The sequence below is a fragment of the Ovis canadensis genome, chromosome 11, assembly GCF_042477335.2.
Source record: "Ovis canadensis isolate MfBH-ARS-UI-01 breed Bighorn chromosome 11, ARS-UI_OviCan_v2, whole genome shotgun sequence".
Lineage (NCBI taxonomy): Eukaryota > Metazoa > Chordata > Mammalia > Artiodactyla > Bovidae > Ovis > Ovis canadensis.
This window is the reverse complement of record NC_091255.1, coordinates 21,944,528-21,966,314: the sequence shown is the minus strand read 5'-3', so window position 1 is coordinate 21,966,314 and position 21,787 is coordinate 21,944,528. Positions and strand designations below refer to the sequence as shown.

The 21,787-nt window shown below is 42.1% G+C and overlaps 1 protein-coding gene across 4 annotated transcripts in view; it reads left to right on the top strand.

Annotated features, from left to right (window-relative positions):
• ACACA (acetyl-CoA carboxylase alpha) overlaps nt 1-21,787 on the top strand; it is a 244,316-nt gene that overhangs the window by 99,876 nt on the left and 122,653 nt on the right. For all 4 annotated transcript variants that reach the window (XM_069602731.1, XM_069602732.1, XM_069602734.1 and 1 more), the window contains 4 exons: nt 9,372-9,485; nt 10,689-10,802; nt 11,836-11,925; nt 13,783-13,901. In XM_069602731.1, coding sequence (XP_069458832.1) covers nt 9,372-9,485; nt 10,689-10,802; nt 11,836-11,925; nt 13,783-13,901 — 437 coding nt within the window. The remainder of the gene's footprint in view (nt 1-9,371; nt 9,486-10,688; nt 10,803-11,835; nt 11,926-13,782; nt 13,902-21,787) is intronic.

Sequence of the window (21,787 nt, the reverse complement as noted above, 5' to 3'; positions counted from 1 at the left end):
CTTACTTCACTCTGTACAGTAGGCTCTAGGTTCATCCACCTCATTAGAACTGACTCAAATGCATTCCTTTTTATGGCTGTGTAATATTACATCGTGTATACGTACCACAACTTTATTCAGTCATCTGTCGATGGACATCTAGGTAGCTTCCAGGTTCTAGCTATTGTAAATAGTGCTGCAGTGAACAGTGGAATACATGTGTGTTTTTCAGTTTTGGTTTCCTCAGGGTATGTGGCTAGGAGTGGGATTGCTGGGTCATATGTTGGTTTTATTCCTAGTTTTGTAAGGAATCTCCATACCGTCTTCCATAGTGGCTGTATCAATTTACATTCCCACCGACAATGCGAGAGCGTTCCCTTTTCTCCACACCCTCTCCAGTATTTATTGTTTGTGGACTTTATTATGATAGCCATTCTGACTGGTGAGAGGTGATATCTCACTGTGGTTTTGATTTGCATTCCTCTAATAATGAGCGATGTTGAGCATCTTTTCATGTGTTTGTTGACCATCTGTATGTCTTCTTTGGAGAAATGTCTGTTTAGGTCTTTTTCCCACTTTTTGATTGGGTTGTTTGTTTTTCCGGTTTTGAGTTTTATGAGCTGCTTATATATTTTGGAAAGTAATCCATTGTCAGTTGTTTCATTTGCTGTTTTTTTCTCCCATTCTGAGGGTGGTCTTTTCACCTTGCTTATCGTTTCCTTTGCTGTGCAGAAGCTTTTAGTCAGGCCCCACTTGTTTGCTTTTGTTTTTATTTCCGTTGCTCTAGGAGATGGGTCATAGAGGATCTTGCTTTGATTTATGTCATCGGATGTTCTGCCTAAGTTTTCCTCCAAGAGTTTTATAGTTTCTGATCTTCTGTTTAGGTCTTTAATCCACCTTCAGTTTATCTTTGTGTATGGTGTTAAGAAATGTTCTAATTTCATTCTTTTACATGTAGCTGTCCAGTTTTCCTAGCACCATTTATTGAAGGGGCTTTTTCATATCATCTTACACAAGAACTCAAAGTCCTTGACTCCACTTAAAGCTGCCTCATGTTTCCCCATCCCTGTTGTCACTCATGACAGTAGCTTTAAAATGGAGTCTTATCTAGCCAACGTTGTTGTTTAGTTGCTAAGTTGTGTCTGACCCTTTGGTGACCTCAGGGATGGTAGCCCACCAGGCTCTTCTGTCCATGGGATTTCCCAGGCAAGAATTCTAGAGTGGGTTACCATTTCCTTCTCCAGGGGATCTTCCCGACTCTGGGATCAAACCTGTGTCTTCTCCATTGGCAGGTGGATTCTTTTCCACTGAGCCACCAGGGAAGCCCTATCTAGCCAGTGTACTGTCCCATTATCACTTTTGTTTGTTCTATGAATGTGAGCAATGGCTCTCATATCCAAAACTTAATAACAAAAAATAACTGTTAGAAGTCTAGTACTGTTCCTTCCCGACTCAGAAAACACTTCAGTTTATTCCTCATCGTCTTTGATCCCTTTCTGTCTTATTTATATGGACGTCTAAGCTCAGATTATTGTGTTGGTAGTAGATACATGCTTTTGTCCCCATAACTCAGTAATTTGAGAATTAGTAGAAAGAGGCAGTGAGAAGTGAGACTGGTAAACACGAGTGGGACTGATGCACGTTTGCCCAGTGGGTAGAGTTTCTGTGGGCTGGAGGATTTCTAAAGATGATCTGTAAGTTCTCCACTCGTCGTTTTTTCTCGCTCGTTCTAGGAATCAGAGGACAGCAGGACTCGTCTTCAACGCCTCCCCCCACCAGTCCCATCCCACGAACAATCTCCTGCTCCATGAACAATTAATTGCCTTGCTGCTACATGTTTGTGTTTTGGGGAGACTATATTACCTTTTTGCTCCCGTGGTTTTCTTTCTTGCCTTTTTGTGGGATTGGCGTTCTTGGCACCTTAATTCCATCCTTTCTTCTTAGAGGGAAAAAAACTACACATCTTCTGCTATATTTTATTTCATGGTTCAGAGTGAAGGGAAACTATCTGCTTCACATCTCTGGTTAACAACAGTGCCCCTCTCTCAGTTATCTGCCTAGGTGGCTAACTCTGGAGGATATAACATTTTTTAGAAATAGCCATTTTAAAAAATATGTAATCATAGGGAGAGTTCATTACCTTTGCTACCCTAGAATGGCTAGACGGTGGGGAAACCAGCAGATGCATTTGAAAGGAAAAAAAAAATATCAGCACAATGTAATATTTCAACTTCTCCGAGTGATAGGTTTCGGCAAAGAAGATATTACCTTTGGCAACCTGCTGATTTTCTTTTTCTCAACTGGAAGAGGGAAGAAACCTCTGACTAATTAGATTTTTTCCTTAAATTTTAATGAAAGGGATTGCTAATTCTCATTTGGTTAAAGCCAAGACTTTCCTGGCAGGAAAGGGCAATGATGAGGATGTGGAAGAATCTGTCAGTTTGAACCTAAAAATGGGGTAGAATTTGCTGTTTTAGGAAGCTAATTATAGTGAGTTTTCATGTTAGTATGATTACCTTTTTAAGGACTTAACAGTTTTTCTGCACTAAAAATAGACCAAAGCCCAGAAACCTTGGAGCAGCAGAAGAGTAATGATTGTCCAAGACTGTCGCTGGGTTTCTTAAATTCTAATTTGTAAGATATAGGGGCTCGGCTCGCTCCTTTTGCGGAGTGATTGTAAGTAACGCTTGCCTTAAGAATCTCATTATTGGAACACGGAGCCATATTTCCTCAGAGAATTCTGGAGTAGCTTTGAGCCGGGGCTGTTCATTTCTCAAGTAATCACGCTGGTGTGATGGAGAGAGAAAATGGCAGCTGTTCGGAGCTCAGGCCTTCAATTTTCTTCAGAGTCCAGTCACTCAAGTGTGTAATTACACGGGGGGTGCTGCAGAGGCGTTGGGCCCTGTCAGAGAGCTGGTTTGAGGCTGTGCTTTCTGCTTTTGCCAGTCAGGACAGGCAGAAGCCAATGGGACTCTGGCTTGCTGCTAGTTCTTTTTTCCCCCACCTTGTCATCCTGATTACTTCTTACCTGCGTGGATGGTACCCAAACTTTCTTTCCAGCAGGCCAAGCACTTTGGAGAAAAGAGTCGTTTGTTTAGTGTTTTGGTTTAGATGAATAGGAAGGAGAGGAGGAGGAGGGGGAGGAGGGGCTGGGAGGAGGGAGAGGGAAGGGGAGGAGGGGCTGGGAGGAGGGAGAGGGAAGGGGAGGGGGAAGGGGAAGGAGGAGGAAGGTTGAAGATGTGAACCAGAAAGATGGATTCTTCCTTTTCTTTCTTTTGGCATTTCACATTTGTCTTTCAAAAAAAACAACAAAAGAAAACTTGGTAAACATCTGTAGGCTTTTATATCATTAAATTGCTTTTGAAATATCAGTTGTTTTGACCTCGTCCCAGAGATTTGGAAAACAAGAAATTAATTGCTGTGACTGAGCTGAGGATCGGCCAGCAGTGACTTGGGGAGCTGGGATGAAGGCTGGGACAGGGCTGCTCTCCGATCTGCCTTCTTCCAGGTGGGGGGTGTCCCATCCCCCACCTCACATCTGCATTAGTGGGGGTAGCTGGTAAAAGCCATTTCAGCTGTTTGGATTACTCTCTCTAGTGGCCATCACCTGGCTATGGCAGCGTTCCATTCCCCCAGCTTGCATTCTCTGCTGGTTCCCCTTTCTTTGCTTACCTTGGCTTCCTGATCGATGGTTATGTGCCCAGCATGCCCATCTCTGCCTTCTAGAAGTAGGACTGTCGATGGTGTGCTTTGCTGAACTAGACAATGATGTCTGGGACTTTTGAACCTAGAGGGTGGGAATCAAGAAGATCAAGCGTCTGTGAATCAGTGTTGCAGCTGCTCCGAGGAAGCCACCCTGCCTTCCAGGTGGTGGCATCACTTGCCTCATAGTCTCACTAGCAAATTTCGTCCAATCTTGCTCTGTATCTGGAGAGCAGAATATCAAGTAAACCGCTAAAGTTTTGTCCAGTTTTCTCCATGTGGAGGAACATGGTGCCACATTGAAACCAAAGGAAGTTTATCTTTCGAAAGCTCTTATTTCTTAATTTTATAGGAAAATGCTAGGACATTGTTTATATTTGCTCAGAGATGTTTGACTCTTTAGCCAAATTTTGTGCTGATGAAAAGGCTCAACCTCTTCACGGCTCTAGACGAAAGAGTATGTGTGTTGTGCCCACCTTGATTCTGAGTAGCCTTCCTCGCTACTTGCCTTATTTCTGGGGTGGTCCACATGAATGTTTAATGACCCGTGCTTTGCTAGGAGTAGTGGCGTGCCTGTGAGCCTCTGATTTGGTTTAGACTGCGTTGCCCTTAATTGCTCAGTCATACCTGACTCTTGGTGACCCCAAGGACTGCAGCCCGCCAGGCTCCTCTGTCCTCAGGGGTTCTCCAGGTAAGAATACTGGAGTGGGTTGCCATGCCCTCTTCCAAGGCATCTTCCCAACCAAGGGATGATCAAACCCGGATCTCCTGCATTGCAGGCAGATTCTCTACTGACTGAGCCTCCAGGGGAGCCCAGAGCATTTAAACACCCTTCTATCCTTCTCTCAACATAGCCGCAAATAATTTTGTCCAATATATAATAAAGGAGAAAAGTCTTTCTCAGTAAACTCAGGTTTCCTCAATAAGGGTGATATTAATATTTCTTGTTAAACCTGCCCCACAGCATTTTTGAGCTGGTAGGAAGTTGCTGAATGGCACAGGGTTAACCCCAGCCTGGTGCTCTGTGATGACCTAGAGGGGTTAGCATGGAGGAGGGAATGGAGACTCAAGAAGGAGGGGATATATGTATAATTATGACTGAATTGCGTTGTACGGCAGAAACCAAAGCAACATTGTAAAGCAGTTTTCCTCCAATTAAAGAATTTTAAAAACATCTAGCTGTGACCGGACGAAGTTGCCAGTCCATTTTTGGTTTGGGGATTGGTGCCTCACCCAGCTGGACAGTAGTTAATGTGTCAAGAACATTGCCCATTATATCACATTCTTCTCATTTTGAATTGCCTTCACATTTTAGGATGTGAGGATCAAGTTGGCTGTATGGGGCTCTCCTGGAAGTCAGCTGCATAACTGGTGGAAGTTTTGACATTTAAGAATGCTTGTTATATTTCTGCAAATCTGAGCTATTCCTTGTGATTAGCTACCACCCAGGTTAAGAATGAAAACAAGAAATAAGTGTGTGCTACCAACCTTAACCATTACTAAATAATTTTCATCTTTCTTTGCAGATTTATGCAGGTAAGCCCCAAACCAGGGGGTAGGCTCGTTAAATGAACCTGCCTCTCTTCACTGAGGAAACACATGCTGGCACCATCACCTTTTAGTGTTAACTGTTACAGAATGTTCAGCAGAGTCAGATGGCGATGCTGGGCTGTCCAGTGGCCCAAAGGACATCTGTGTCTAGACCAGAGGCCCATAAACTTCCTCTTGGAGGTTTACATCTTAGGATGGGTGGTTCTGCTAACAGAATCATCTTCCATCCCTCACGGTTTCTTTCAGGGCCTGAACTCTGTGTTGAGGCTAAGGACAGGGGAGGATTGAGAAGATTACTCTACAAGCCAATTTCCTATTGCCAATCTTTTCCTGAGTTCTATGATGACAATGGAGAAAATAATATACAAATGCAAAATTTTCAAGTCATGATAATTTTTTTATTTTTATTTTTTTCTCTTTTATTTTTTAAATTATGAAAGTATGATAACACACTAAGAGACTTGGGATATGGAGAACAAACTCACATATAGTTCTGCTATATATTACAATTATTTTTTAAGTAGATAACTTAAGCTTTTTAGTTGGAGTTTCAATATCAAACTCTCAAAAATGAATAGAATGAACATACAGAAAAGTAGAGGATATAGGCGTCAACACATGATAAATTAATGGAAGTAGTGGTTTATTCATACTGTGTTTGATATTTCATATTCCAGAAAGGTCTGGTTTCTGCACTTTATCACTGGGAGCCCAGGAAGATTGTCAAGTGGTGATCGTGAATGAATAATTACTTCCGTATTATTTTTTTCTAACCTCCATAGTTCACTTTTCTTACCAAAAAGCAAGCTTCTCTACCCGCTTTTCTCACCCCTTCTCTCTCATACTAGAAAGAAGAAATGACAAGGTTTTACTTTTAAGTAGTTTTTTGTGTGTGCGCTTTAGTTAGAACATGATCTGTAGTTAGACAAGCTGGCAACTCCATTTTTATTTGATCATTTTAATGTAATCTGGAAAGGTCAACCTGGATTGTCCATATCAAATCCAGTGTAGGTTGAGTAGGTGGCTGGTGTTTCTGTTTTGTCGTGCTGACTTTTATTGTTGGCTGGCGTTTGTTTTTGTTGCATTGAGAGTTTAGCCTGGCTTTTTGCAGAGTGGGCTTCCCTGGTGGATAGCTGAGTCTGTTACCTAGGACATAACTTAGGTGTTGGGATCTTTCAGAGGGTAGTTCTGAAGACTGGAGTAAGTACCTCAGAAAGGATTATCTTTCTTAGGTAAAGAGAGATTTAGGTAGGAAAAGTTTATCCTGTTTTCCCTACCCACTGTTATCTCTTCTTTCCTTCCATTTTGTTTTGGTCTTGTTGCTGGTGATTTTATTTATTTTGTTTGTTTCTTGGCCTCACTGTGCAGCTTGCAGGATCCCAGTTCCCCAGAAAAGAAAAGAAAGTGAAGTCGCTCAGTCGTGTCCGACTCTTTGCAACCCCATGGACTGTAGCCTACCAGGCTTCTCCGTTCATGGGACTTTTCAGGCAAGAATACTGGAGTGAGTTGCCATTTCTTTCTCCAGAGGATCTTCTTGACCCAGGGATTGAACCCGGGTCTCCCATGTGGGCAGCTGCTTTACCCTCTGAGCCACCAGGGAAGCCAGGAATCAAATCTGGGCTCTCAGCAATGAAAGCGCGGAGTCCTAACCATTGGGCTGCCAGGGTGTTCAAGTGCTGATGATTTTGTATATTCCCTTGAAATTCTGTTTTGCTCCTAAGTTCTCAGTAAAAGATGAGACTTCATTGTATTTTCTCTCTGCTCTTTCTTTTGTGCCCTGGGATGGGACGAACAGGTCCTTCAGTCTGTGACCATATGCTCAACCAAGCCCTAAATTTACAGTCACTTTCTTCTTCCACTCAGATGAGTGAATCAGTTCAGTTCAGTTGCTCAGTTGTGTCCGACTCTTTGTGACCCCACGGACTGCAACACGCCAGGCTTCCCTGTCCATCACCAACTCCTGGAGCTTACTCAAAGTCACGTCCATTGAGTCAGTGATGCCATCCAACCATGTCATCCTCTATTGTTCCTTTCTCCTCCCGCCTTAGACTTTTCCCAGCTTCAGGGTCTTCTCCAGTGAGTCAGCTCTTCCCATCAGGTGGCCAGAGTATTGGAATTTCAGCTTCAGCATCAGTCCCTCCAATGAACACCCAGGACTGATCTGCTTTAGGATGGACTGGATGGATCTCCTTGCAGTCCAAGGGACTCTCAAGAGTCTTCTCCAACACCACAGTTCAAAACCATCAATTCTTTGGCGCTCAGCTTTCTTTATAGTCCAACTCTCACATCCATGCATGACCACTGGAAAAACCATAGCCTTGACTAGACGGACCTTTGTTGGCATGAGTGAAAACAGTATTTGTACTTCCTTAACTGTAAATACCGTCACGTGGTTTACTACTCTGGAGCAGACCTCTGGTCGTGGATTGGGGAACCAGAAAATAGTTCCTGCTTTAAAATGTTTGAGAGACTGTCTTTCCAGCGTGCTCACGTTGAGCACTCCAAAACCGTTTACCCTGTGATGTGGAAGGTGGTAGGGATTGTAGAAACAGCGCTTGGGGAAATGTGTGTCTGCCCCCAAAGCCCCACACCTGTACTGCTGTGGTGAAGGACTATAAGGAGGATCCCTGAGATGGGGAAGGTTTAAGATGAAATGGAGATTCCTTAAGAAAAAGGCAATAATCGAGAAAGGGGAAAGATTAAAAGGCAGCAACAGGAAGCCATTTAGGATCTGGCTGTCTTTCATGTCCTGTTTGATAGTGGGATGAGAGAGAATATTAAAAAAAAGACTAACATATAAAGGCAGTTATTTCAAACTCCAAGTAGAGGGAAACTATGTGATGTGGTATTCAGAACTACTGTTACTGATTGCTCTGTAAATTTCAAGAATGACAGGCATTTATAAAAACTGCATCTGCAGTGTTTTTTTTTTTTCAGTTTAGATGAAAATTACATAGATAATGGGTGAATTTAGGGAATAAACTGATATTGCCCTGGAGAAGAAATGTTTTCTCAAAATATGATAGAGATTTTTTCTTCTTAAATTTTTTGGAGACTAAGGACCCAGTCTTGAATTACACCATGGATCACATAGTAGGAGCTTGGTTTTCCCCTGTAATGCATCTAAGGATTCACCACATTTAGGTATCATGGAATGGTTCTTGGTACAGCAGGAGGATACATGATTTGGGGTATAGAATTGTCAGCATGTGTTTCTAAATGAGTAATTTGTGCTTATGTTTCTGTTCTGTACCCTCCTGGGATGCTGGACATTTGGTTTGTGAAATGAAAACCACCAGGAGTGGTTCCTTTTGCCTTATTCTTCCTTCTTTCCAAAAGTGGAAGAGGGACCAAGAAAGCTTTTAGGCCTTATATTATTTAAAACCTATTAAAAGTTTGAGACACCATCTGTTATTATTTTTACCCAGGATCCCTTGTCCCTTTTTAATGGTCTCTGATGACTTCTGCATGTTTAAAGTGTAGCGTTGGTTCATAAAGAAATGCATTAGGAATTTTGAGCCTGATTGGCCGAGGGCCTTGGGCTTCTCCTTGGCAGCAGCTTCCTCTGGGATCTCTTTACTGCACTGTTTAGGATAAAGGTAACAGGACGCTTGCATCTTAGGAATCCAGCTGTCTTTTACTTTGTTTTTATTTCCTTGTCCCAATTCAAAGTTTTCACCACCTCAGTTCTTTTTTTTAAGCTTCTTATTTTGTACTGTGGTATAGCCAATTTAGGGCTTCCCTAGTGGCGTTAGTGGTAAGGAACCCACCTGCCAATATAGGAGACATAAGAGACCTGGGTTCGATCCCTGGGTCGAGAAGATCCCCTGGAGGAGGGCATGGCAACCCACTCCAGTATTCTTGCCTGGAGAATCCCATGAACAGAGGAACCTGGTGGGCTACAGTCCATGGGGGCTGCAGAGTCTAACACAGCTGAAGCGACTTAGCAGCAGCAGAATAGCCAACTTAACAGTGTTGTGATAGTTTCAGGTGAGCAGGGAAGGGACTCGGCCACACATTTACAAGGATCCATTCTCCCCCAAACCCCTCTCCCATCCAGGCTGCCACATAACATTGAACAGAGTTCCAGGTTTAGTTCTTTTTAACATGAATGTGTATGTTGTCACATTAACAATTAGGATCAGCTGTGTGGCCGGGACCCCACCCTCACTGATGAGCTGCTGAATATCCTCACGGAGCTAACTCAACTCAGCAAGACCACCAACGCGAAGGTGGCACTCCGAGCACGCCAGGTAAGGACGTGAGTTGGTTATCCGGAGGGAGGAACGGTCTTCACAGGCTGGGCCGTCCGTTCCGTGAGCTCTTCCCCAGCACCTTCCAAAGGTCATGCAGTTTCCCACATATGTCTCATTGCCTTCAGGACAAATGTTCTCATGTGTTGTATGCTTTTTTAAAGAGAATGGAAAAGATTAACCTCAAATTTCTTTAAAATAGGAGCCCACCCCCATCATAAAGTCCTGTTACCATTCCCTGTTAAGTCAGGTGGAGGAAAGGAACCTGAAGGAAGACAATAGGTTGAATATTTCTTACTTTACAAAGGGAGCTTAGGAGCAGCTGAAACTTTTAAGTGTATAGCAAAACATCAAGTGTGGAAAGCAAAAAGATGAAATGACTCTTCGGTGCTGGCAATCAGCGCAACCCCAGAGCAGTCCAGTTAGTTTCACCCTGTAGTCTGCATTTCCACTCCAGAAGGTTTCAGCAGGGAAGCCAGGGTTTGGCACTCCCTTTGTGTTTTGTGTTCCAGTGTGCGGGCATCGACGAGGAAGCAGCATTTGAAGCTGTTCAGTGACCTTCTGCTTTCTCTACAATTGTATCCATGTCACTGAATTACTCAAAGTTATTGAACCTCTGAGCGACCTGCTGAGGGTATTCAGGTCCCACCATGTCCCTCTTTGTCTGCGACACTGCTTTCTTTCTCTCTGCCCCTCACACGTATGGTGTCACATTCTGATGCCCTCTCCTCTACCGAGTACCTGGAGCTGTCGGAGCAGCTTTTCCTAGTCTGTCTCTCCCCTTTAGAGTTACAAGAGGCTAGCTCGGCAGCGTCCACCTTCCCCACAGCTGCTCCCTGCCAGACCTGATTCCCAATTAACGGCTAGTCATGCAGTCCTCAGCTCCAGCGGCTTCACGGGGCTAAACCACTGGCACTGATTGAGCTTGATGGAGGTCGTTTGCTCTCCCTTCCCTCCCCCGGCCCCCCCACTGGAGATCGCTCACTACGCAAATCATGGCGAGAGTCAACTGAGACGCAGTACTCGGTGGCCCTGGCTTCCTGTTACAGGCCCCAGAAGTTGTGGTACTTAGTCTCTGTTTTATCTTTGATGTCTGCACATCCAAATTTGTATTTATTGCTTCTGTATCAGAGCTGCCTAATGGGAGCCTAGAATAATCACTCCCTCAGGAACTTAACGCCTCTTATTTTGCTCTCACTCTAGGTTCTTATTGCTTCCCATTTGCCATCATATGAGCTTCGCCACAACCAAGTCGAGTCTATCTTCCTGTCCGCCATTGACATGTACGGACATCAGTTCTGCATCGAGAACCTGCAGGTATTCGTGCATTACAGCCCTTTTCTACCCCTCTGCACTGCTGTCCCCTTTATTCCCAAGCGTAGTTTAATTAAGTAATCAGTTTCAGTCAATTATGATTTTCTGTGTAATAAAGTTTCATCCCTTGACTTTATAAGACGATTTGTACTTTTTTCTTTTCCCCATAAAAATGCTGTTAGAATTGTGGCTTAGCTTAAAGGTTGCATAGGCTGGCCTTGATGGATGTGTCCTATTGAGGGCTTCACCTCTTGTGCTTTTATCTAGAAAGTATTCAAGGACACAATGAAGTGGTGGTACTGGTTGATTTCTGATATTTGAATCAGATGTATAAATCGGTTAAACGGGGAAAAGCTACTTAAATAATCATGCAATTTTATTTTAATGCTTACTGTTAAGCTTTGTACAGAGCCAACTGTATAAAAGAATACTGGCTAATTTTACTGCTAATTCAAAGAACCTTGACTTGTGTTTTAAACATCATTTTGTCAGGAATTACTTTGTATTTTTCTACTTGGAAATAATGATAATATTATCATACCTAGCCAAGGGAATCTTCTAGCTTTCTCTCAGATTTCCTTCTGGGGAAACTAAGGAAGTGGGGACAGAGTCGGGGGAAGGATATTTTTGTTTATTTGGTTCATAGTTGAAATAGAGTTCAAATCTATGGTTTACCGTAGCGGAGTACTGACCCAATATATTAAACGTTAAGTTCGGCTGTATGTCAAAAAAGATAATAATAGCCATAAACATTTAATAGCATATAATTAATGCACTGTTAATGCATGTCTATGAATTTTACATATACTGTCTAACACTCACGACAGCCCTTGAGGATAGGTATTATTATCTTCCCCATTTTTTATCTGAGAAAGCCAAGGCAGAGAGAAGGTAACTTCATGCAAAGAAAAGATAAGTTTATAAGTTTGCAGGCAAAATGCTCAAAGTTTCACTAATGCTTCTAATGCTAAATATTGCCCATTGGAATTATTCTCTTATGGAGGTAATGGTTGAAGCTTGTCTTTGTACCTTCCAGAAACTCATCTTGTCCGAAACGTCGATTTTTGATGTCCTGCCAAACTTCTTCTATCACAGCAACCAGGTCGTGAGGATGGCAGCTCTGGAGGTGGGTTCTCACAGTAACATGACGTCACCTTTTTCTCAGCTTCTGGCCGACTCCTCTGGCCTGCTTGGCTGTTGTTATCCGTCCTTCTTCTTTGGCCTTAATGTTGGTTCCCAAGAGTAGAGTCTTTTCCTCTAAAACAAATGCTGGACGTTGGTCTTACTTTTATTCAAGTGTGCCAACTCAACTCATCACCAGTTTCCGGGTTCCAGCCACAGCTACCAGCATTCTTCAGTTCTATTTTCCAAGTACTTGAATCCTTCCATTTCATAGTGATGAGGATGCCCTGTAACCCAGTAAGTGAAAAATACGTGGCTGATCAGAACCGTACCATTTTGTGATTTGGGCCAAGTAAAATGGATTCTAGTCATATTCTGAATTGTCAAGCAGCTCTTATGAACTTATGAACTATTTCAGCGTGAGAAGGAAAGTTTAATGAACTGTGCTTTAGGTGCTTTGCTTTATTTTTCTCATTTAATCCTCCAAAAACTTCATGAAGTAGAAGAAAGTAAGACTGAGAGGTTAAGTGACTTGTCTGTATTCACATGGATAATAAGTGGAAGAGTTTGCATTTGAACCCAGCTCATTCTGACTCACGGACTTTGCTGTGTCCACTGTAGCATACTGTCTCATTAAGCACAAAAATTGCAGGCCCCAAATACTGCTGTAAAGTTTGCCAAGGAGGTGTTTTTTGGAGGTGAGGAAAAGGAGTGTCTTAGATGATTTTTATGTGGTGTGACACCACTACAGTCTTCTGCGTGCTCCTTTGGGTTACTTTTTATTTGTATTCTGTGGGGAGACTGTCATGAATCCTACTCAGTAAATACCAAAATTGGAAAACATCTAAGTGTTCTACAATGCTGTTATGCTATTTAATGCAAAGTCTCCTTGTATACCTCACATGATGATAGGATTCCATGTTCCATCGTGTGTGCATGGCAAATTGGCTGTGAAGTTCATGAGGTTGAACTGACAGGTTTTCCTGAGAAATAGCCTGTTGCTGTTTCTTTGAGTCAAGTTAGTGTATTTGAGATATTATATGTCACATTATGCCTTCAGATTTTGCCGAGGATTTGGGTGATATGAACAATGTAAAATTTTATTTGGGCCAGTTTGAAAACAGAAGGAAGATACGAGATAGTGAATGAGTGAGACTGTACTTCGGTGGTTTCTGTTTTGTATTTTCACGCCTCAGGTGGCCCAGAGCCGGCACCTCTCATTTTTCTCCCTGTTTGCTTTCATCTTCTTTTTACAAAAAAATTATTTATTTGGCTGCATCGGGTCCTCACTGTGGCACGTGGGATCTTCGTTGTGGTGCTTGATCTCTCTAGGTGCAGCGTGCAGGCTCCAGAGGACGTGGACTCAGTAGCTGTGGCACATGGGGTTAGTTGCCCTGGAGGCATGTGGGATCTTCCTGGACCAGGGATCGAACCCGTGTCCCCTGCGTTAGAAAGTGGGTTCTTAATCTCTGGACCATCAGGAAAGTCCCTGATGTTATATTCTGTTGAAGTCATCATGTGTAATGAATTAATAATCCTAGTTCTGTATGCCCTTCTGCTAATGATCAGTTTCTCTCGAGTTTAGATTAGTGTAAGGGGCTCTCAGCACACCTAGAGGTGTCCAGCAGAGGCAGGCTGGCTTCTTTTCCATTTATAGTCATGGGTATGGTTGTAAGACTCCAGCCGTATTAATTAAAGCAAGATATGTATGTGTGTATTCGGCAATGGGACTTCTGTCAGCAGAGACCACCTTCTTCTTTCTGCACCATCCCTCTCTTTCCAGGACTGTCTTTTCCCTGGACTAACCACCTCTGAGTTTCTGCTTTTCAAGTGTATTTACTGAGGATTATTTTTTAACCAGGTGTATGTTCGAAGGGCTTATATCGCCTATGAACTTAATAGCGTACAACACCGGCAGCTGAAGGACAACACCTGTGTGGTGGAATTTCAGTTCATGCTGCCCACATCACATCCAAACAGGTGAGTCTGAGCGGGTGCATGCACCTGAGCCAACCAGAGCTCTATCTGGAGAGTTTGGGGAGGGGGAGAGGTAATGTGTGTGAATGTTCTCTGTGGTTATTTTTTTAGCTAGAAATGTAGAACAGACAATGAATACATTTAAGCCATGAGAGAAGAGCCTCTTGGTAGCTATTTCTTTTCTTTTTTTTTTGCTTTTTGATCTTTGACCTGGAGAGAGAGAGTATGGTCTAATTTAGATACGAGGTTAAGAGGATTCCGTTCATTTTTGCTTGTGTTCTGTCATGAAGGAGGCATAGTTCTTTCTTTTTATAAGTTAGAAAGAATTTACTGGTATTTTACTTTCTGGAGTTTTGCCAGAAAATCACATTTGTAGCAGTTTAAGTCAACAGGATATAAAAATATTTTGAGTGGAATGCCTTTTTCCCCTTTATGTTTGCTGTGGGTTGAACCTGAACCAGTTTCATGATCTCTCCAAAAACACACATGTAAATTTAGCAGTTGAAATTCTGTTTTTAAAAATCACACTTCAGAAAGCAAACTTAAATTCAAGTAAATTACTCACATAAGTAATGTGTGATTAATTCCACACATTAATAATGGAATCCGTGTTAATTCCATTAATTTTACTTTCTTCCACCCTTAAAAAAAATGTACATATGGAAATTTGTTGCCAGTTCCAGCAAATAATACCAAAATATTGCTTTGGCTTTAAGATGGAAATACTTTCTCTAATAATCTCATTTCTCTTGCACGTATTCCCAGGCAGTGAAAAACCTAGGAATTTCATCCCCACCTCGAGTCATCTCCTTTCCGTATTTTCATTCTCCTCAGTAACACCACAGGAAATATAAATAGCCACAGCCAGTCTTAAGCTGCACCCCCTCCACTTCTTCTTTATGGCCTTTGGTTCTTCACTCTGTGTTACAAAGTACCGTGTCTTTGGGGATCCTTAGTTACAGACAACAGAAATGGTTCTGCCCTGAATTGCCACTTCACCCAAAGCAATAGCAACTCTTCCTAGAGACAAAGAGGTGTGTGCGGGAGCCTTGCGGCCACTGAATGCCAGCGTTGATCCAGCAGAGGTCAGCAGCCGAGCAGCCGTTGTCTTCAGAAAAAAGTACTTGTCTTCTTTGTCTCAGAAGGTCCTTTCACTCCTCTCCCTCGAAAATACCTTATGGCTGGCAGAGAAAAGCATATATCTTTGATTTAGCAAGCATCTCTCAGTACATTTTCGCCTCCGTGGATTTCAGAATCTCATTTTCCAGAAACGAATGGCTGTCCTTCAGCGAGCAGGCAAGGTACTCATGGCACACACGGGCTCAGCACTCGGGCTTCTTTCTTCTCCGGCATTCCTTGAATAATTGTAGAGAACTACACACTATACTTCCCACCCTTTGTAATTCTCAGGACATTCGCTTTTTCTTCCTGCTTTGGGCAGTGATTTGTAGTCAGGCTGCAGCGCTGCTTCTGATCTCCTTCCCTCCTCATTGCTCCCCTTGTCTTTCTGAATTGCTCTCCCTGTCCTACTTTCTTTATCTGAGGATCTGTGTCCAGTTTGGTGAGGGAAAGTTGGTTGGAAAATTGAGAGGAATGCCTCTGAACTGTTAAGAAATCTTATTCACCTTTCCTTCTCAGGGGTGTGACTCGGGTATGATTATTCTTGATATGGTTTCAAGACTTGTATACCTGTCCCTCCCAACATCCAAGGGGTACACATTCTTCTGGAGACCTGAACAGAATCTCGCTGCAGCCTTGCTGTCTTTCTAAAGTCTTCCTTGGTTGTGTATATACAGAATTATAAATGTAAACAACAGAAGCAGTATTGTAACTGCTTCGATAAAGACTTCAAAAAATAGAAGGAAAGATAAAATAATCTTTGTGAAAACCAGAGAAAATGCCCAAATTGTTTTAATGCTGTTTTAGATCTAAAGTCCTTTTGTTAGTTTAGTAATACAAAATTTACTGTTGTTTAGTGGCTAAGTCGTGTCTGTCTCTTTCGTGACCCCATGGACTGTAGCCCACCAGGCTCCTCTGCCTGTGGGATTTTCCAGGCAAGAATACTGGAGTGGGTGGCCATTTCCTTCTCCAGGGCATATTCCCATCCCAGGGATTGAACTTGTGTCTCCTGCATTGCCAGATGGGACTCTTTACCACTGAGCCCCCAGGGAAGCCCATAAAGTGAATGATCAACTTTTAATTACAGAAAACTGTATTCAATTTTAAGAACATAGTTTATTCACTTATTACAAATTTGCTTGAATTTAGTTTTGTAAGATCTTACATTTTCTTACAAATGTTTCTGTTAACAATTTGCAGTTATGACTTTATCCTGACATCAGTTAGTATACTGCAGTTCAGCTCTGACATTTACCACCTGGCTTTAGATGCCGCATGTTAAGGGCTCAGGTCTTCACAAAACTGCCCCTACTTTAGAATGTGGCCACAAGTGGGTTTCCCCGGCTGCCCGCGGTTCTGGCCAACTGGCTATAAATTTGGGGGTACCCATGACCCCTTCGAGTTCAGTAATTCACTAGAACAACTTACAGAACTCAGCAGAGTACTGTACGCATAATCACAGTTTTATTATAAAAGATATAGATCTGGACCAACTCAATGAAGAGATACATAGAGGGAGGTCTGGGAGGTCTGGGTGGGTCCTAAACAGTTTTTCCCTTCTTTCCCTGTACAATCCGGGTACCTAGTCCTCCCAGCATATCAATCTGTTCACCAACCAAGAAGTTCCACTGAACTTCAGGGTTCAGTGTCTCTATCAGGATTTCATTACGATGGCACCATTGACTGAATCATCGGCCACTTGATTAAACTCACCCTCCAGCTCCTGTCCCCTCCCCAGAGGTCCAGCTGACCCTCTAGTCACCTGGTTGGTTTTTCTACTGAGCAGACCCTGTCCTGAGTTATCTCATCTCTTAACGTAAACTCAGGTATGATCCAAGGAGCTCATGAATAATGAAGGCACTTCTGTTACTTGAGAAGTTCCAAGGATTTAGAGCCTGTCCCCCAGGGACTGGGGACAAAAGCCAAGTTCTTTATAATTTCATAGACCTACCACCCTTACGAAAGAATTCTTGAGTATCTTAGTTTTAGCTATTTTTGAGCCAAGTTCCAACTTTTTTCCCTAACCTCAGGACTTTTGTTGTTTTCTATTCTTGTTGTCAACAGTAGGCAATAAGCATTATTGTTTCTAATTCTACAGAAGTCAGTTACAGGAGACTGTCTACCAGTGTTCATTCCACTCTCAGTTCAGTAAAACTCAAGGACCTGATTGTGTCCACTAACCTCTAGGTTAGTGATTCTCAGAATTAGCTGCTAAGTATTTTAAAAAATAAACCTACTGGGTTCCTGGCTCTCAAGATTCTGATTCATTTCGAACCAGAGTCCAGGGGATCACTTTTTGAAAAAGCTGCTCTGATAATTCTGTTGAACATCTGCAGCTGAGAATCAGCACTACTAGACTTGCCCTGGTGGCTCAGCTGGTAAAGAATCCGCCTGCGATGCGGAAGACCTGGGTTCGATCCTTGGGTTGGGAAGATCCTCTGGAGAAGGGAATGGCTACCCACTCTAGTATTCTGGCCTGGAGGATCGCATGGACTGTATAGTCCATGGGGTTGCAAAGCGTCAGACACGACTGAGCGCCTTTGACTTTCACTTTCACCACTAGACCAGCACTGTCCAGTAGAAACATATTGGACGTATATTGCAAGCCATATATATAATTTTAAATTTTCTATTGGGCGTATCTAATAAGAAGCAGGTAAAATGATATTTTGTTGTTGTTGCTGCTGCACCGGACTGCATGGCTTGTGGGATCTTAGTTCCCCGACCAGGGATTGAACCTGGGCCTTCGGCAGTGAGAGAATGGAGTTCTAACCACTATAACTGCCAGGAAATGCTCAGATAAAGTTACTTTAACATTTCATTTAACGCATTGTGTCCGAAGTTTCATTTTAATATTTAATAAAAAGTTATTAACCAGAGATTTTCCATTCTTCTTACTAACTCTTTGGAATTTAGAGTGTATTCTCTGCTTCCAGCATGTCTCAATACAGACTAGCCATATTTCCAGCACTTCCTAGCCACATAGTCAACTCAACTGATCAAGAATTAATTAGGACAATCACACTGAGTGCTCTGTTTTATGTTAGTGGTAGTGCCCCTAGAAGAATTATTTTTACAAGCTTTGATGTTGCTTATTTTGTAAATGGTTACAGGGACCAGTCACTTCTGACACTGTAGATATACTACAGTATTTTACACGTTTTAAAAATTATTCAGTGAGAACATAGAACAGGCATATAAATATACACATTTTACATATCTAATGCTGAATTATTTCCCTGGTGGCTCAGACGGTAAAGCGTCTGTCTATAATGCGGGAGACCTGGGTTCGATCCCTGGGTCGGGAAGATTCCCTGGAGAAGAAAATGGCAACCCACTCCAGTACTTGTAACACACTAGAAATTCTTGGGGAAAAAATTACATACATTCTTTAACCAGTTTTTTGCATTTTCTTTGCTGATACTTGGTCTTCCCATTCCTAGCCAGGCATTCCTTCGAAGTAGACTAAACCTATCCAGCAAGTCCTTGGGAGTATCTTTCTATGCTGTATTTTCAAAGCAAGACTACAGTCTCTTGTTGTGTACGGGGTCGTCTTGTGGAATTCCATTCCTGTAGTTTGTCTTTGACTAGGGATTTAGCCCCTGTGGGTTTGGATGAAACATGGCTCTCTGTCTGCAGACTGACAACAGCAGGGTATTTTTTCAGGAAAATGCCCTCGAGGCCACTTGCATTGAAGATCATGTCCCATTTGTACATGTTTTGATTTTTTAGAGAAGTAGGCAAAACACAAGCAGCTGCCATGGCAGATAAGTGGAGCAGCCTCTGAGAAGAGAGAAGACACCCGCTTCTTTTTTATTTCAGCACACTTGGGCAATTAGCATGTGGTGGACATGTTTGGTGCCTTTTTGCTTAAATTTATTGAGATACTTTGTATTGCTTGACGTTTTTTAATACTTAAATTTTTAAAACATTTTATTGTGGAAAGAACATTTAACATGAGATCTACCCTGTTAACTTTTTAAGTATATAGTAAATTATTGACTTTAGGTACAGTGTCGCACAGCAGAACTCTCTGGCTTATTCGTTTTGCTGTGCTGAAACTTGTTTGACAATTAATTACTGTGTGTTTCAGTATAATTTGACTGTGGTTTTTTTTTTCTAATACACTTCTCAGTGTTAGGAAAGGCATCACATGACTAAACAGTCATTTAAAAGAAATACCATTTCCTATTTCTGTGACCTTTCTTATCATCCTTCTTGCTAGGTAGGCTTCAGCTAAGGTATATTATCTTCTTCTTGCTCTTCCATGCAAGAGTTCCAATTTTGGGGGGGAAGGGAGTGGCAGGGAACTGTAGTTGGAACTTATTTAGCATCCTCAGGTCTTACCAGAGTATCCGGATATTATCAAGTTTCCCTTCTTGTTAAATTCCCTTCTTAAATTCCTAATTTAAGCATAGTAGGAAACCAGTGTATATGGAACACGTATATATATGAGAAATATGTGTGTTTTCTTCCCTCTATATCTTCTTAGCAAGTAAGGACTATGTCCTATTGTATGTGAATTTTTTTTTTTTGAGGGAAGGAGATTTTGGATTTTTTTTTTTTAAGGTAATTTGTAGCCAGTTAGCAATAGTCTTTTGGAGAGAAATGAGTGGGTTTCTTTTAGTCATTTTCTTGGTGCAGGCATAGTCATCGTAGCTGATCCGCACTGAGAGAACATTTTATTATCATGCAGACTTTTAGGGCTTAATTCTTTTGTCTAAGATTCCATCAAGCCAGCTCTTCATTGAGTTCAACCAGTATTTTGCATGGATTAATCCTAGAACTCAAACTGCTATCATTCAGTATTCCCTTTTCTCTGTCTTTTTCCAGGGAGGCCCAGAGTTTAGACTCATAGTTGTGTATTTTTTATTATTCTGAATCCATAGTTTTATCATTCTCTTGTGCTGGTGGTAGAAAAGCTTGTTACACTAAAGCCTCATCCTAAATGTATTTTTGACGATTCATCGAATCGTTTGACATTCACAATTTTACTTAGCTTTGGACATATTAAGCAACTCAGAATAATCTGGAAACAAATAGGCTCTTTAGGCAGCCTGTGTATTTCATCTTCTAAAATATAACTATATTTATGCAAACATATGTAAAGTATATTATCCCATAAACTCTATAGCCATGCATATGGCTGTGCATATTATGGCAGTCTGAGAGTATGAAATTTAAAACTCCGGATGATTTTCATAAGTAATACCTATTAGTCAACAGTTTGCCTTTTGAAACTTTTCATCTGTGATTCTGATAAGAAGCATCACAGTTGAATCGGAAGATGGAAATACAATTTGTTGTGTATTTCTGTACATGCATAATGGGTGAGGACCGATTTCTTAGACGGAAATCCATGTTTTAAGGTAACTCGAGTTGCACTGCACTTTCTCTGCTATTTGCTCCTTGTGAACTCGGCCCCCTGTGATAGAATGTTTTCATTCAAACACTTTCCATTTCTCTTGTCTCACATCCAGAAGAGATCGGCTGTGTTCTCCCCTGATAGCACATTTCGGTCACGACTGTATTTAGGCTCCTGACACCTTCAGTTTCACTGTAGGTGGATGGCCTCTGGACCTTCTTTTCATGAAGGAGGTTGTGAGGAAGTTTAGAAATCAGAAGCCCCTACCATGGGACTCATCAGTGACCCATTGCCATTCTTGAGAATCCTGGTAATCTTTGACACCCAGAGATTAGAACCCTTCTTTGGCTTGTACTGAGAGACGCAGAAGTCATCCAATTTGTAGCATTTTTTAGCAGTGGGAGCACTTGGTTGTAGTTGGCAGGCCAGAATGAGTTATAAATAAATAAAACCCCTACAGCTCTTGCTTCCTTCATTCAAGGGAGTCTGCTGATAAGATGCAAGCATCTGGCAGAAGGGAAGATTCTCAGCACGTTTAAGTGCTTACCATCGTGCTTTCTGGTATCCATGGCTCAGCTTTGGCACTCTAGACTCATAAGCTTGGAGAGTCGAGTTTAAAACTCTCAATATATCATTAAGGTAGCCCAAGGTCCCTTCTTGTCAAGGAGGACAAGCTGATTCCAGGCAGAAGGAAAAGCGGAATCCTGGGCACCTGTAAATCCCTGTAGTTTTGTGCTGTAGATTTGTAGCTAATTATACAGCAGGCAATAGTAATGTGTTGTAGCTCTGTTGGCAGACTTGTTTCAGAAAGAGCAGAACCTTCCAACAGAGCAAAGAAGGGGCTTGGAAGGGGGCTGCTGATGAATTAAGCAGTGATCATTTTACTGTAAACGAAAGCTCTGCCATGGAATTGGGGCATCTGAACAGCAAGGAGGTGGTCAGAGAGACGCCAACAGAAATACATGGTTCAGATGTGTTTTACAGCTCCTGATTCGGACTCTTCTGCAGAAACATGTTCACGCAAGGAGGCCACCACTGGTCACAGGCAGTCAAATTGTTCTTTCTCCTATGGTACTGCTGTTAGTTAGTAGGTTATTCAGCCAACCTCTTCTGATTCTGCTTTACTGCCTGATTTCAAAAGATTTTCCTTATCCTGGCTCTGAGTCACAGCTTGATATAACCACTGCTTGTTTGCATGCATCCCCAATCATTTTCCTATAGGGTCTCCTTTTTTTCCCCCTACAAGTTAGAAGGCAGAAGAATCGGGAACATTTTTATATGATAAAAGATTTATGTAGGGCCAGCTCAAATTCAGCAAAATGAAATTCAGCTGGAAGGGATGGTAAAAGGCTCTGAGAACTTGTGACTGCCAGAGAAGTCAGTGTTCCTTAAATAAAGAGGATTC